This window comes from Thunnus maccoyii, chromosome 12 (genome assembly GCF_910596095.1).
Source record: "Thunnus maccoyii chromosome 12, fThuMac1.1, whole genome shotgun sequence".
NCBI classification, from domain to species: Eukaryota; Metazoa; Chordata; class Actinopteri; order Scombriformes; family Scombridae; genus Thunnus; species Thunnus maccoyii.
Genome location: NC_056544.1, coordinates 22,181,835 through 22,198,711, shown reverse-complemented (window position 1 = coordinate 22,198,711; position 16,877 = coordinate 22,181,835). Strand labels below are relative to the sequence as shown.

General features: G+C 39.6%; 1 protein-coding gene across 4 annotated transcripts in view; it reads right to left on the bottom strand.

The window, feature by feature from the left end:
• Positions 1 to 8,772: 8,772 nt before the first annotated feature.
• LOC121908500 (guanine nucleotide exchange factor VAV3-like) overlaps positions 8,773 to 16,877 on the bottom strand; it is a 49,186-nt gene continuing 41,081 nt past the window's right edge. For all 4 annotated transcript variants that reach the window (XM_042428561.1, XM_042428563.1, XM_042428564.1 and 1 more), the window contains 2 exons: positions 12,106 to 12,254; positions 8,773 to 10,775 (listed from right to left, as the gene is read on the bottom strand). In XM_042428561.1, the coding sequence (XP_042284495.1) occupies positions 10,734 to 10,775; positions 12,106 to 12,254 (191 nt within the window). In that variant the 3' untranslated portion in view covers positions 8,773 to 10,733. The remainder of the gene's footprint in view (positions 10,776 to 12,105; positions 12,255 to 16,877) is intronic.

The following is a 16,877-nucleotide window of genomic DNA, read 5'->3' as shown; positions in this document are numbered from 1 at the left end:
CAGATAATGCTTTTAACACACAAAATTTAGTGTTTTTGAACGTCAGGTCTTTGGCAGGAAAATCATTTTTAATCAATGATTTTATCATCAAGCACAATCTTAATTTTATTTTTTTAACTGATACTTAGACCAAGATAACAGTGCAGCTGTTTTTATCGAGTCAGCCCCTCCCAACTTCAGTTTTACAAGTGAACCTAGAGTGCACAAGAAAGGAGGTGGAGTTGTCATTTTGTTTAATGATTCCCTCCAATGAAAGCAGATATCTTATGGAAATTTTGTTCCTTTTGAATATGTGGCTTTTCAGCTGAATTCCTCTTCTCGAGCTATGTTCCTAAATATCTACAGGCCACCTAAATAGTGTGCTTTTTGATTACTTTTTGATGACTTTGCTGAACTGCTGTCCATAATCTGTATTGACTTTAACTGTGTAGTTATTGTTGGTGATTTTAACATCCATGTTGACAACCCCCAGGACAGAGGGATTAAAGAACTGTATTGTGCTCATGATAACTATGGGCTGACTCAGCATGTGACAGAGCCCACACACAACAAAGGGCACACTCTGGACTTAATTATCTCCAAGAGTCTGAACATTTCTGAGGTTGTGGTGACTGATGTTGCTCTCTCTGATCATTCCTGTGCTTTTTTTGAGAGTGCTATCTCTGTGCACGCAAATGTTCAAACAGAAGTAATCACATAACGGTATATCACTGAAAACACCAGTGAAATATATATTCAGGCTTTTTCTTCCACACCCGCCTTCTCTTGGGTCTCAGTCAACGACCTTGTAGATAATTTCAATTCTATAACTACAAATGTTATTGATGCCATTGCAGCCATTAGGGTGAAGATGGTCTCTGCTAAGAAAAGGTCTCCATGGAGAAATGCCATACTGGTCAGAATAGAAGAAAGAGTGTGTCGAAAAGCTGAACGCAGGTGACATAAAACAAATCTCCAGGTTCATTATGACATCTATAAAGAGAGACTTGGCATTTATAATTTGGAACTGAGAAATGCAAGGCGGTACTTCTTCTCTGACGTCATCACCAAAAACAATAATGATGCACATGCCTTGTTTGCTACCATCAACAAGCTAACAAACCCTCCTGTGTGCTTTCATACCAGGTACAGCTTATGTGTTGTCCCCTGTGTCTACTTAATTTTTTTTTTTTTAAAAATCAAAATTCAATTCAAATGGCATGACACAATTTGATCCTATCAATCATAAAAACTTGGAGGACATTATACAACAGCTGTAATCCTCCTCCTGCTACTTCAATATTCTGCCAACAGGCTTTTTCAAAAATGTTTCTAATCGCCTGGCCTCCAATCTTCTACAAATTGTCAACACGTCTCTTTTCTCAGGTTTTTCCCACAGGACCGAAAACTGCAGTCATCAAGATGCTCTTAAAAAAACAATATAGACACATCACTAATGAACAATTATAGGCTCGTATCAAACCTCCCATTTTTAAGTAAAATCATTGAAAAAGCTGTCTTTCAACAGTTGAACAACTTCTTGGCACTAAACAACTGTTTTGATGTCTTCCAGTCAGGATTTCAAGCACAGCACTGAGACTGCACTTGTTAAAGTCTTCAGTGACATCCACTTAAACACAGACAGACAAAAATGACCTGTGGAGTTCCCCAAGGCTCCCAAAGGCCTCTTCTGCTCAACATCTACATGCTCCCACAAGCTCAGATTATGGTAAACAACAAAATATGTTACCATAATTATGCAGACAACACACAAATTTACATAACCATATCGCCAGGGGACTATAATCCCATACAAGCATTGAGTAAGTGCATTGAACAAATCAACGATTGGATGTGCCAGAATTTTCTTCAGTTAAACGTAGGTAAAACAGAAGTAATTGTTTTTGGAGCCAAGGAAGAACAATTAAAAGCCAGCTCTCAGCTTCAGTTGGTAATGTTAAAAACCACAAACCAAGCCAGACCTGAATTACATTACATTACGATAATGCCAATTATCACCTTAAGAATATATCAAGAATTAAAGGACTTATGTCTCAGCAGGATTTGTAAAAACTTGCCCATGAATTTATCTTACATACATATACATAAATATACATTTATCTTCAGTACTACAGTAACAGTGTCTTTACAGGTCTCCTAAAAACTGATCAGACAGCTGCAGTTTATTTAGAACACTGCTGCTCAAGTCCTCATTAAGACCAAGAAAGTGAATCATATCACTCCAGTTCTGAGGTCTTTACACTGGCTTCCTGTGTGTCAAAGAATTGATTTTAAAATAGTGCTGTTGGCTTATAAAGCACTGAATGGTTTAGGGCCAAAATACATTTCTGATCTGCTGCCACGTAATGAACCATCCAGACCTCTCAGATCATCTGAGACTGGTCTGCTTTCTGTCCCCAAAGTCAAAACTAAACATGGAGAGGCAGCTTTCAGTTCTTATGCACCATATATGTGGAACAAACCCCAAGAAAACTGCAGGTCGGCTGCAATTCTCAGTTCTTTTAAAACAAGGCTGAAGACCTCTGTTTGCCGCCGCCTCTTTGAGGCTTTTGATCAATAGCTTACATTGCACTGTAACTTTTACACTCCTGTTTTATCTGTCTTTTTCTATTTTAGCTCACTTTTATTTTCTATTTAATTCTTTTTAATTGTTTTTAAATGTCTTTTTATATTGTCTTACGTTGCTTTTATATTTTGTCTTGCAGAATATGAAAACAATTTTCACCTGTTATAAAGCACATTTCACATGCAGAGTGCTATTAACTCCTCTACAATATGTGCTATGGATTTTTATGTATCAAAAATAAAAAATCAAACAATGGCATAAATCATGTTTACCATTTTACCATCTCTTACTTTGTTATAATTGGGCCAGATGGGTGGCCTAGACCATGCGTGGGCTACCAGAAAGAAGAAACCACAAAAATATTTAATTATAGGTTAAAATTAGTCATTTCTGCTTAGTATTTTTATTCAATAAAAGGTTAACAGAAGAGGATAGTGATGAATTTAGCAAAAGGTTGATAAACATTAATACAAAGATTGTGAAACTGTGAGCATGGCTCACATTTGCACAAATTTGCAAATATGAGTGTAAATTATTAATTACATTTTGTATCAGAAGTGTAGTATTTTGCCCTTTTCATAATTGTTTCTGTCATTCTCCACAGTTTTTAAAGGAAGAGTTAACCCAAAGTGTAAAAAGATATTTTCTTATTTACCTCCCATGTTATCTTAACATGCAGATAGTTTTGGTTTTATTTGCTCAGGTTTTGTGATTTCTATGGGCTCTATGAGATGTCTGCCTCCCCTGATACAGGGACAGTGAGATGATTATTGTTTATGGTGCTCACCGCTTTGAAATATTAGGTGCAATGCACATTTGCCACATCGTGAGTGTCGAATCAGTTGTTATGTTTCAATTGACGCCTGTAGCACATCCTAGTTGGCGTGCGATGAACCCTAGAAACAGGACATATCCGGACGTATCTGAAACATCATTACAGGTTCGCACCAGTGTACATCCTTACACCGTGTCTACATGCAGTGTCTTTACATGCACTTTCTTTAGTAAACTGATTTCTTAACTGTCATGTGAAAGAAAGAGAAACCTGATTACTATTATCAGGGTAGGGGATTAGATAGAATGCAAAGTGAAGCAACAGCAGCATCAGTCTTCTGTAACAGGATAACACTGTAGTTACAGTGATCAGTTAAGTCTAAACAAAATAGACTTGAAACCTTAAAAGGCACTTCATGTCACAATTATGTGCATAAAGGGCAAAACAAGCTATTACACAGATGGTGTAGACAGCTGTATTAGAAGTGTAGCTGTTCTCTCAGTTGCACAAGATGAATGACTGAAAAATGCAGCTGAAACACCTCCCGTTTGTCTTTCTTGTTTTGGTGAAATAACCCTTTAACTTCAAATCATACTTTGTTATTGACAGCTTATTGTAATTTCTGCCAAGCCAGAACTTCCAGCAACTTCTAATGTTATTTTAACAAGTCTGTTTTTTTAACAAAAAGTATTTGTCTCATATTTGTTACAGACCAGTGTTGACTGCGGCGCCGGTTAATCCAAGGACTGTCGTTTCGTGCATTGGAGTAAAGAGAGGCACAGGTGGCAGTAGTGGCAGAAAATCAAAGAGCAAACAAACAAAGAAGCAGTTAGAGAAGAAACAGACAGATAGTCAGAGAGACAGACTGACAGGGACACAAGGAGAGGTAGTTTAGAGGCAGACAATGGGCACACAAAAACAAAGAGATTCAAGTTACAGTGGGGAGAAATAAAGGAGAGACGACAGAAGCCTTCATCACAAAAGCCCACCGTGAAACAATGGTTCCCTGATGGAAAGAGGCAGCAGTAAACACAAGCATCCCTGTTTGGCAGACCTGGAGAAAAGGGGAGGGAGAAAGAGGGGGAGAGAAGAAGAAGCAAGAGGGGTGAGAGAAAAACAGGCCCTGCCAAAGCAGCCCCCATGACGAGCAGCGCCATCTCGTTAAACCTGTCCCCAGGAGTCACAGGCAGATGCTCTGCTTTTTCTGTGATAATGACCGACCTGCTAAGCAGCTAGCAGCATCACGCTCCTTTGAACAACTATTGACCTCAAAACTGTCACTCGCTTTCACGCCAGTGCTGGTTCCAACTCACCATACTCAGAAGGGGCTTGTTGCACCACAAGTTTTAATGCAGGCCTAGATGTATTAATATGGCTTGTTATCAAACATTGTAGAAAATGCCTTTCTGTTGATATGGTCTTTATACGATTATGTCATGCTCCTGCTCTGCACTGCATGTGGTCATCAGATAGAGTGGGTACATATTCATGATGACCAATTATGTCTTAAGACCTTTGAAAACATGCACCCCAGCTTGCACAAATTGGCATTAAGGATATGAAAGTGTTACCCATTAATGCACATTTATTCACCATTTTACATTTCTGAGACCCACCGCTGTCAAGCATCAAAGTGCAGTCAGCACATGGAGCCATGAGTCAAGAGGAAGTAACAAGGGTGAGGGGGAGATAGAGAGGGAAAGAGAGAGATAGACAGAGGAGGAGAGAGCAGTGGTTCTCTGAGGATTAGCTCATTTAGACTGCTTTGATCTGTGAGATCTTAATTGCTGGGTAGTACTGATAGAGTCCTCATGGAGACTTAGCAACACCATCCAGGCGAGGAGGGAGGAGCGTGGTCACGTCCATCCCTTCTCTTCCTCATTCCCTCTTGCTCCGGATGAACACATCTCAATTCCTGAACAATATTGTTTATTTTAATTTCCATGAATGATTATGCAATGTCATTTCATTTTATTTACTTTTTCCAACAAGCCTTCATACCTAAACCCAACAGGTCACTCTAAAATGACTCGTATGTGCATTTTCTGGGCTGCCACCCATGGTATTAAGGTGTAGTTACATTTTGTCAGCAAATTAGGCTTTTGTAAAAGTTTAATAAGGAGGATATTTTCTTTCCTTTTTCATCTGTGTTGTGCTAATTTTGAATACCTGCTTTTTGTTTCTGCCCCAACATTAATTTCCAACTTCAGCAAAGTTCAAAGTTCCCGTTATTCTCACATTCTTACATCATTATATCTGACCAATCATCTGTCTTCCAACCTTATCGCCAGACAAGAATGTTAGGATTGGATGATTCTGCAAAACCCTCACTTCCGTTTAGTGACAACACATTTCACTTTCACTATTAGTGCATGGCAACTACAGCAAGGTTAAGGTTAGGGAAAGATTGTGGTTATGGCAAATAAAATATGGTTAAGGTAGGGGTAGGGTTTGGGGGTTGGGGGAGTTAGGGTTAGGATTTATAAAGCAGGTTTATACTAGGCAACTTAAACACCTGCTTACACCAATACATTAATCTCTCAAAGACTTTTTGCAGTAGTATAATAACATTGCACCACTTCTGCCCATGTTTCATAATGTAAATATGTTATTTAAACAAATAATTGTGGGTTTTTTGGGGGGTGGACAGTTGTAAACATGGCTCATTTTTATTCCATTTGTACAGATGATCAATGTTGTTGTTCTCCTGATGAGGGCAGTCTCACTTTCTTAAATGTGCAAAACACAATCCCAGTGAAGGGAAACACAGATGAGGTGCAGATTAGAATCAAAAGAAAATTTTATTTATTGGCTGAGTATTTAGTTGAGTCACCCTTCATTAAGTCAAATCTGGATATTATGGCTCTTGTCATTGTGGTCATTAAATAGTAAATGTCAGCTACAAAAGCTTTATGGGTTTTGTTATAGGACTGAATATTACTCTTTTCTCTTGCCAGGCAGCTTTTTATGTACCATGACTGAATAGAAAAACTTTGTAGCTGTAGTTTTATGATTTCGTAAGGGAGGTTGATGGTCACAAGTCAGCAGTTGAATATAAATCTTACAGATAAAGTCTTTCAGAGAGCCGAGCCCTTTTGAGAGGAATCGAGAGCTCACCGTATTTGAGGGCAGCTCCAGCTTTTGCTAAATCCCAGTTTAACCCCCATATAGAGATCCAGAGGGGCTGACTGGCAAAGACCAAGGGTTAAGGAGATCATTCAGACAGATGAAGATGATGCATGGCTTCCTTCTCTCTCTCTGTCTGTCTTTTGTCTCTCTCTCAGATTCACACATACCCACACACACATGCCTTCTCCCTATACTTTATCTATTCAATGCAACCTTGTACACCCATTTCTCTCTCTCTGGCTGCTGTCCAACTTCTCTGTCATTGCCTTTCATCTCTTTGGCTAAGACAGGAACAGGCAGATTAAGGAGAGGAAGAGTATTAGGGGAGCCATTCTTTCTGCCTCTGTGACGGGAGGGTTACTGTTAGTGCAGCAGAGCCCTCCCTCTGCTGAGTTTGGTCATTATAGAGGCTGCAGAGCAGTGGGGGGAAAGTAAGCCTGAGGGAGTGTTTACATTACAAGAATACTGATACCATGAGGCTCCAATGTATAAATGCAATCTCATATTGAACAGTACATTTCTGTTGAATCTTATATTTTAAAAAACATAAAGTTCAAAGAGAAATAAAAACAGTAGAAAGCACACAACAACTGATAAACAGATGTCACCATAGGGGAACAAGTTCAGAGCATCAGGACATCGCAGGAAAATGTCCCCAAAAATAGCATAAACATAATGGTTATAGACATAATTTGATAATAACTAAACCACCCTACACAGCAAATGTGCCGACTTTACAGACGCTATCTGTAAGCTAGCTAGAAATGGACACACATGGGAATACGCCTTTGTGTGTTTGCGTTTGTGTTCAGCTCAGCTTCTGACTGATCTCAGAACTTACCAGGAACCCCAACTTTCTGTTATTTTCCTCCAGTCTCTCTCCTTTTCCCTCCTGTCCCAGAATGTTTATGAAGCAGATTCACAAAGCCCTGGGACAAGCGAGTTAATGTCTAATTCGCCTCATGTTCTGTCTGAACAGACATTAACAATCTGAAGGACTCACATGGAATTAATTGTTGAAACTGTTGAATGTGTTGGCTCAAAAATCATTAAAGCTACCAGCAGCAAATGTTAATCCACAAATAGAATTTGACTCATTGTCAAGATAACCTAAAGGTGCACATTTAGCAATTACAGTAATATTTTAAAACCGAAAGTTGCATTCCAACAAACTTTCTATCAGTAAAACATCATTCCTAAAGGCAATTATACAAACCTTGTCATGTTGTATTATTCCCATATGCCATCAGGTATTCATGTATGTCCAATTATTTGGATGCAGCTCAGCTATTTTATTTAAACTAGCTTGCTTTCTCCCTCATGTCTCCTTTTTGTTTTCAACCTCAACCTCACACACATGTCCAGGACATTAGCTTGCAGAATAAAGTAGCAAACAGTGCACTTGCAAATCTTGTTTGGTAGGCTAGATGAATGGACGGGTTGTCAACTGTAACAGTTTGATAAAACACTTGGCTGCAAATGTAAAGATCAGATATTTTAGATGTTAAATGTTATTACACCAGATAGCTCCAATGCTTGACTTACGACACTGTTTGGCTCGCTAGAAACAGCTATAAAAGATTTGTTGTCACCATCCCATTTTTCTTGGATTTCTTGGACCTCTAAAAACTGTCTTCTTCATTTCTTTCTGGCATGCAGTGAGATTTTAACTTCTATAACCATATTGACCTTTATATCCAAAATTAAGATGAGCTACTTTTCCAAAACTATAGCTAATATGATGGTTTGAAATAGAAGATATGCAAGGAAGGGGTTGAATGTCTTGGGCCCATTTCAACAGAGCATTTTGCTAGCAGTGATTACATGCAGATTGCAAATGGTGGCAGCAGCATGTTTCACAAATGATTATCACTCAGAAATTGCAGATGAATTTGCAAGTCCTACAGGGCTCTGGCATGCTTGTGTCTAGGTCAATATTATGCAGTTTGTTTTGATTTGGGGAACATGTCCAAAGTAATGCAAAAGGAAATAATCTCATATTGCAAAACTGGTGAAACGGGCCCAGGTTTCTTTCCTTTTTCAAAGATGCATATTTAGAAGGAAAACAGACCTTCACTGAGCTTGCATGTACCTACATCACAACTGTTTTCAGGGGTCTCTTCTGTTTGTTTAGCCATTATTTGAGCAGAGGCAGTTCTCCAACTGCACCTCCACAACCGTGTCAGACATGGCTGTGATTTGTGATGCAACTGCAAAGCCTTTGTTCCTGCAATATAACATTTGTCTGAAGAGGAAAAATAGCCTCAAATTTCAAAAGTACAATTCAAAGAGTATTCTTTTATTAAATATTGATGTCACACACATGGTTAGCGGGGTATTAACGTTTGAAGGAAAACAGCATCACTTAACACCCTTGTGCTACCTTGCTCTACAGTGAACAGCTGTTACATCACCCTTGAATCATTCATTCTGAAATCAAAAAGAGTTGAGGTAAACACAAAATCTGTGGAATGTAAAAGGGCTTTCTGGTTTCCACAGTGAATGATCAAAAGATGAAGGAGCTCACAGTGAAGTATAGACCTATACCGCAAATTACACAATCCACCATGCACATGTGCTTCTAAAACTTATTTGGCTTTGTGATTCCTTTTGTGAATATTTTTTCTCTTTGATGATTTCATATCTGATGCCTAACATGACACTGGGGCCAGTCATCACCATTTTCTCTCGTGTAAATTGTTATATGTTTAACTAAAAAACATTAGTGACACGGAATGCCGCCACCATTTACTCACAAATTCCCATTGTGAAACAGGCCACTGTGCAGCATTGTTTTCCTTCAGTGCCATTAAATGGGAATTCTGTGAAACATTATCCAAGTATATGTTCCTTCTTCCCTCTGATAATTCACCATATTCACTTAGTCTTGTGGGGCAAAGAAGATTGATACCATTCTCATATCTGTCCACTAAATATGAAGTTACAGATAGCAGTCCATTAGCTTAGCTTAGCATAAGAACTGACAGCAAAGCTCACTAAATCTTGGAGTCTTAATTGCTGTGAGGTTGCAAGTGCACCACAACTCCTCTGGGGAGTTGTTGTACCTGGCCAAGAAATAGTCTCACACATATCCCCCTGTACAAACCCAAAAATGTAGTTTTTACACTTTGGTTTTTTCATGGATTAAACAAAAGATATAACATGTTAACCAGTGAGCTTTAGAGGTGCTGGTAGGCAGCTTTTGTCACATTTGGACAGAGCCGGGGTACCTGTTTCCCCTTGTTTCCAGTCTTTATGCAGATATGAGAGTGGTACTGATCTTCTTATTTAACTCTTGGCAAGAAAGTGAATAAGTGCATTTCCAAAAATGTGAAACAACTGCTTTAAATGTGGGTGGAAACAAAAGAGATTTTAAAATTTCAATACCAATCTAATGCCTAATGAAGTTGAGGTGGTGATTCAAATAAAAACTGTTGTTTAAAAGAAATATAGAATGAAAGCTTGGAGACATATAGTCAGCAGTGGATTTCAACACCTTCCACAACCATAATGTCAACTACATTGTCTCCAGATGTGTTTTCCTGTCATAATATGACCAAATCACTTCTGGCTCCACAAGCTCCACTAATACTCATTAAGACTGCAGACCTCATGTGCGAATGACAGATCAGTTCCATTGTTTTTTCAAGAGTATCGAATTACACTTGAGCAACTGCATTTGAATTTCAAAAAGTTTATAGGAGTTTATCAAAATAAAATGAGAACACAAAAGTCTAAATGGCCAAGAAGTCTATAGTGTTCCAACAGCAGTCAAAGCTCCTCAGCTCCTGCATTTCAATGTGGCGGCGTACTTGGGCGTTGCGCTGTCAGCAGGATCTGTGTTCCAGTTGGGTGACTGAGCCTTTCTGGTATCGAAACATGATGACAGTGAAGGCAAGTCTCACACCAGCCAATGGAGTCATCAATAATAAGACAAGGTGAGCGGGAGGGAAGGGAGGAGGGTTATCGGGGAACAGCACATACACTTCCCAGTGGGCCGCAGGGGCAGACAGGGCCGCAGAGAGGCGAGATATGGTGTGACGCTCCTGGAATCTGTGATTTGACATCTGCTCTGTGTGAGAGTCTGTCAGAGGACAGTAGAAGGTTTTTGAGGGCACTGCCGCTTCCTCTTAAGCCAGAGTCTCTGGGTTTTATCAAAGAGATCTGACTCGCAGGGCACAGAGAGTGGCAGAGCAGCACGGCGCTCACTGGAGGTGGTCAGCTCTGAGTGGACACTGAATGGACGTCATTCAACCAGCAAACTCAGTCCTCCTCTTCCACATAGGTAGAAGGAAACCAGCCCACCTGAGAAGCAGAAAAATACAATATAACACTGAACTGCACAAATATTAGACTGGACATAAATTTTTTATGAGCTTTTTGTGTTTTCCCCTCTTTCTCACACGTTTCTCCCAGACCTGCAGTCCTTGTCATCACTAATTCCCAGTTTTGGCCTGGACTACACATGGCGCTAGCCAGCCTTTTCAACCAAACAGTGAGGAGCTTCACAGAGACATCATGATTCTTTCAGAGGTGCATACTTCCCCGCTGCCTAATTCAAACCCCCTCCCATGCAGGCGCCCAAACCGACATCACAACCCCTCACTGGCTCCTCACCTCAAAACACGATCACTTTTTTGAACAGCTTTAAAACTATTCGTGGACTATTTACATAAATACATACACCAAACTTCTAATGCACAGACAATTTGACCTCTAAGATGGATGTCATTTATAAAAATAAAGTTGTTTTTTTTCTTGAAGTTCTGAGAGGTTACAAGAAGTTGATCAATGAGATAGATGACAATAACATAATGATCAATAACATAGTCTAGATTTGTAGTAATACAGTACCATCTGGATATGTAGGATAGATGTGTAAAGAAGAAATTCTTCAATTTCACTTTCATTGTGCATAATTAAAGGGTAAAACTGGTATTTTATTTATTTTTCTTATTGTCAACAATCCCATTAAACAATTAAAACCAATAATTTGTTAGTCCATTCCTCAATACTTTATGACTTCCCTACCCTGGCTGTAGCAGTCCCCAGCTCATTCCTTATTACTGAACATATTAATCTTTTAAAAAAAAAGGTCACAAAAATATAGTTGCATTTTGAAAAAGTCAAATTATTTTCTAAAGCAGCTTGGCACTGTATTTTACCAAACATTACACAAACAGGAGTGAACTGTCTATATGCATGTGACTCATTTCATCCACGCATTAATATGCATTCAGTGCCCTGGTGAGTATTTACGGCACCAGCACGATGGGATTAACTGAAAATAAACTACCCATGTGCCCATGTTCATCATAATGAAGGAACATGTCACCCAGAGCAACACTGTGGCTTATTGTTGTGTTTTTAATTGTTTCTGGGCAACAATGGAGGTCTATGGCACAGAGGAATAAACTGTATTGTAGAATGAGCTCATTGTTTGTTTTGGTCCTTTCATAGGAATTGTTGACGAGAAAAATATAGAATATTGTTTAAATCATTTTTAAAACATAGCTGACACTGACAAAAACACCAAGGTAAAGATGAAATATATTGTTAAGCAACAGGTTTCTCACAAAGAAATGAAATCACAGTCACAATCTCTCATAGTAAGAGGATCCTGAAGCGGACCTACCCTGCCGTCGACCTCTCCCTTCCACCACCCGTTGGACATCTTGGTGTAGATCTTGATAAGGTCTCCCTGCAGCAGGGAGAGCTCCCGCGTGTCTCTGGAGCTGAAGTCATACCGTGCCACTGCAATACCCACCACCCTGGGAGAAAACACTGAGACAAAGAAACCTTTCCTTATTATCTGACTATTATCTATCTCACTATTGAAGTATTAGCTCATCGATGTGTTGTAGCTATGAGCCTGTCTCCTGCCATTTGCCCACCAAGAAATATCACACTCACAAAATCACATAATCACGCTCCAAACAACAATTTAATAAAAAATCTAAAAGTATGATTTACAGATGATCTAAATTTTAAATTTATGGATATAGCAACCCATAAATTTAAAAGCTTTTAGTACTCATTATGATGAAGTGAAAAATCCACCCACACCATTCTGCACAATAAGCTGTTGAACCTGTTTGGAGAGCCTGTCGCCTGTGTCAGCCTCTTGAACTGACTTTCTCCTCTGCATTTGGAAATCCTAAACTCTACAAACGTTCTCCTCTTAACTCTTAGGTTTGTCACATTGAGGGCAATTGTAAGGAAAAGGATGGTTGGTGACTAACTATTAACTTAACCATTAACTCATCTCATTTTAAAATTCGAATGAAACATTTTTTCACAAAAAATCTTAACTTAAGATCCACTCCAATTAATTTTATTCTCATCTACTAAGTGTTTCGACAAAGAACTGCTTACAAATTCACCAATACAACAAATCTGCTTTTAATGTACACCATATAGCAAAACCACAGAGACACAGATGAGAGAATAAAGCAGGCTCACTGGTGAGAGGGGAGTAATGTATGTGAGGCTGCCCAGCTTGGCAAGCAAACAGTAGAGATGAGAGGTCATGGGTTATCGTGATCATGTGTTGATCTTATTTTAAAGTTAATGTTCAACTTAGCTCACGCATTGCATTAGCACTTATCAGGTTATACAAGGTAAGTCTGACAGATGCAGGTCAGGGCTCATATCTCACATATATGTGAACACAGGTGTACATGTTTGTTTACCTTATCTGTGGAAATACAGATGACACAACTGGGTAGATATGTTGGATGAAAGGAATACATTTACTCCCTCATGCACACACAGGCACATATCCTACTAACAGATGCACATGATACACGCATGCACATAACTGCTCACACAGACAGACACAAACAGAGGGATCTTAGTAAAACATTTTGCTGCATTCACCTGCACACTGACTCCAATAATTCAATCCCAGTCAGATCTAAAACATTTAAATAAATAATTGTGTAGTTTGGAGACTGTGTGCAGGTATTACTCTTGATATTAATGCTGATTTCCAATAGCCTTGTACCTACAGTACATGTAATGTGCATATAATTATGCTCTTTCTAATGTAAAACACAAAAAACTCCATGCACTGGTTACCACAATTGCTAGCCTTGTAGTCACACCTTATAAATGGATACTATGCCCAAAATAGCACATTTTTTACTGTTACATATTTGTTTTGATTCATTAACAAGCGAAACCATACAAAAAAAATGTATGAACCCTTTTAATTAGCTAAATTGATTGCATTGGTGTTATTATTCAATTTTAGTTTTACGTCAATGTAACTAAAAATTTGTTGCAAAAATGTATTTCCGATTTGGAATTACAGGAGGTTGACATGAATGGTTTTACCCACGCGGCTACTCGTACGGTCTGTGCAATGTGACATAAAAGTGGCATTTTTAGACTACATTATTTAATAGAGACAGGAAAAACAAGACAGTTCATCTTTGGAAACCTGGAAATGTGGGTATACAGCAGGAGAGACAGAGAGTAGAAAAGCTGTACCTGTACCTGACCAGAAAGGCGAGGAGGAGGGAGGAACAAAGCTGCAGCCGCCAGGAGGAACTACAGAGAAGCAAAGCAAGTGATGGGGGGCGGGGGGGGAGGGGAGGGGGTTCAGGCCGTAGTGGGAGCAAAGAGAGAACATAAGAAAAGTAAACACAAGTTTGACAGAGAGAGAGAATGAGAGAGGGTAAAGGAGAGAGACAGGAAAAGTTGGCAAAGTCAAAGAACAAGCAAAAAACAAGAACGGGTGGGAGAGAAAAGTGAGAGAGGAGTGCAAAAAACACTTGATTCAGAGCATATGTTTAATTTTTATGTAACACTGCCCATGAGAGGACAGGATAATCAGTAATTAATGACATACTTGTGGGCATGAGTATGCAAAGTATGTGGGTATCAATATCCTTATACTTTTGTGTCCTTTTGGTCTGGAGCTGTATTTCTTGGTGTGTGCTGGGCCCCTTTGTTTCAATTCAGGGAAATCTTAATGCTACAACATACTGTACTGTACATACTGTGCTTGCTTCCAGTTTTGTGGCAACAGCTTGAGGACGGCCCTCTCCTGTTTTAATATGACAATGTCCCCATGCGCAAAGCGAGATCCATAAACAAATTGTTTTACCAGTTTGGTCTGATAGAACTGGACTGGCCAGCATAGAGCTCTGAACTCCATCCAACATCTTTATGATGAAGTGGAATGCCAGCTGCGAGCAAGGTCTTATCACCCAACCAACCTCAGTGATCCTCTTGTGGCTGAATGGGAGCAAATCTCTGCAGCCAAGTTCCGAAATCTTGCGAAAAGCCTTTTCCAGAAGAGTGGAGGCTGTTACAACAGCATGATGCCCACGGTTTTTGAATGAGATGTTCAACAATCACACATGAGTGTAACGTTTGGGTAGCCACATACTTTTGGCCATGTAGTATAGCTTCTGCAACCTTCTCCAGGTCATACTGCATAATAATCAGCAATAACAGCCTCTTGAGCACCAGACCAGCTGAGCCAAAGCAGCAGCATGGGAGTAAGTATACGTCTGGGCACAGCATCGCGCCCTGACAAGGCAACGGCTGGGATTCCACACCGCAGCGCCAAAGACTTCTGCTCCCATATGAAACCCCATCTGAGCCAGCAGACCCTCACACTGAGAAAAAACACCTCCTGTCAACACAACAATATGGTACCATGCCATCTTCCTCTCTCCTACAGGGATAAGTAAATGCAGGCCAATATGTGTCAAATGTTTGTCTGACCAGCCCACAAACAAATATACACATACCTGCAGGAAGTAGATATGGTATACACAAACACATGTACTATATGGACATATGTACACAACATTAACTGGGTGAGTGAAATGAAAGATTAAATACACTATATAAATACAATTAATAATAAATGATATTAACATCACTCTACATGTTATATATGTTAATCAAATCAAAGACAGTCATGACATTGAACTTCTGGATATGATTTAGGATGATCAAACTGAGTTTCAAATAATTCTCTCTGATAAATTATCTAAAGTTTTCATTTTGAAAGAGAAATTGAATGTTATCTGCTTGTAATCAGTAATTTAAGGCATCACGACTGAGTATCCCAATAATGTCTACAACTGCAAAATGATTCTCCTGACGATAAAAGATAATATTAAATGATTTCCCTAACATTCACATACAGTATACACAGAAGTAAAGCACTCACTCAGACTTAATTGAAGAGGCTGGCTGGGGTTTTTCCAAACAAATTACTCCAGAGTTTTGATGGCTTTTCAGTAGTTCTGCACCATATGATTGTTTGCTCAGCCTTGCATTCTGTTTTCTTTGCTCTGAGGTGTCTGTTTTGAGATTCAAACCATTTTGTGTGGTTTTTTTGTGTTTGTTTTGGCTTGACATCTGTCTTTCCACAGAGGCTGTTTACCAGACAGAGAATGTGGTGCCCACACTAAGTCTGTCTATGGGGGTGGACGTCTTAAGGCAATAATAATCTATCCCAGAATGTACTGAGACAACGGTGGGTCTGTCAAGGCTTTCTCACTGAAGGTAGCATGGTGAATGGCAGTGATGCACAAACACACCTCTTGCAGAGCTACTTTGAAGCCTGATGCGCTGGGAAACCGACGCTGCCAAAAGAGGCAGAGGGACAAGGATGTAGCAGAATTTTACATCCGAACAGACACAAAGGGCTAACTTTGACTTTGTTCCAGCGTTCCTCTGCTTGCCTCGGCTGCTGTTGCAGCGGCTGTGGTTGTTTACACATACAGCTCTCTTTAAGTTAAGACGGTTTACCTCCAGCTGCTTTCTGCTCTTTTCCATCAGATCATATTTGCAAACTTTTCCCAGTTTTGTGGAAACAGGCACAGTCCCTCAGTTGGACCAGGGGTATCCCCCAGGTGTGTATCAGCAGGCGGCTGTCACACAGTTTTCTCCGCTGCCAGTCCAACTGAAATGTCATGTCCTGTCAGGAAAATTGTGAAGCCATCTCAGAGCTGAGCAGCGTACAGAGTGTGACGTTTGGAGTAGCAGATTCCTGGTGCTTGCCTGGGGCATCGGGCCCTAACTGGGACCTCTCTACCGAGCCTGGTGAGCTGCCAAGGCTCCTTTCTATTTATTTCACTCACTGTCTCTCTCATTCTCTCTTTTGTCTTGCAAGTGCAAGCAGAATGCATTGAAATCAAGATGAGATCAGATTTGCTAGATCTCTTTCCTATGCTATCGGACATGCTATGTTTGCTGACGAGTGCAAATATAAACCTGATCACATTTTGTGTAAAGGTTTGTGATCAGATGTTATTATCCAGATAATATATCATGATCCAGGTTTGGCTGTCCTTATTGCTTCTTCTTTATTTAGCTCAATATCACAAATCATTTTTCAATCTGTACAACAGACAACACCTTCTCCTTCCTCCTTTTTCC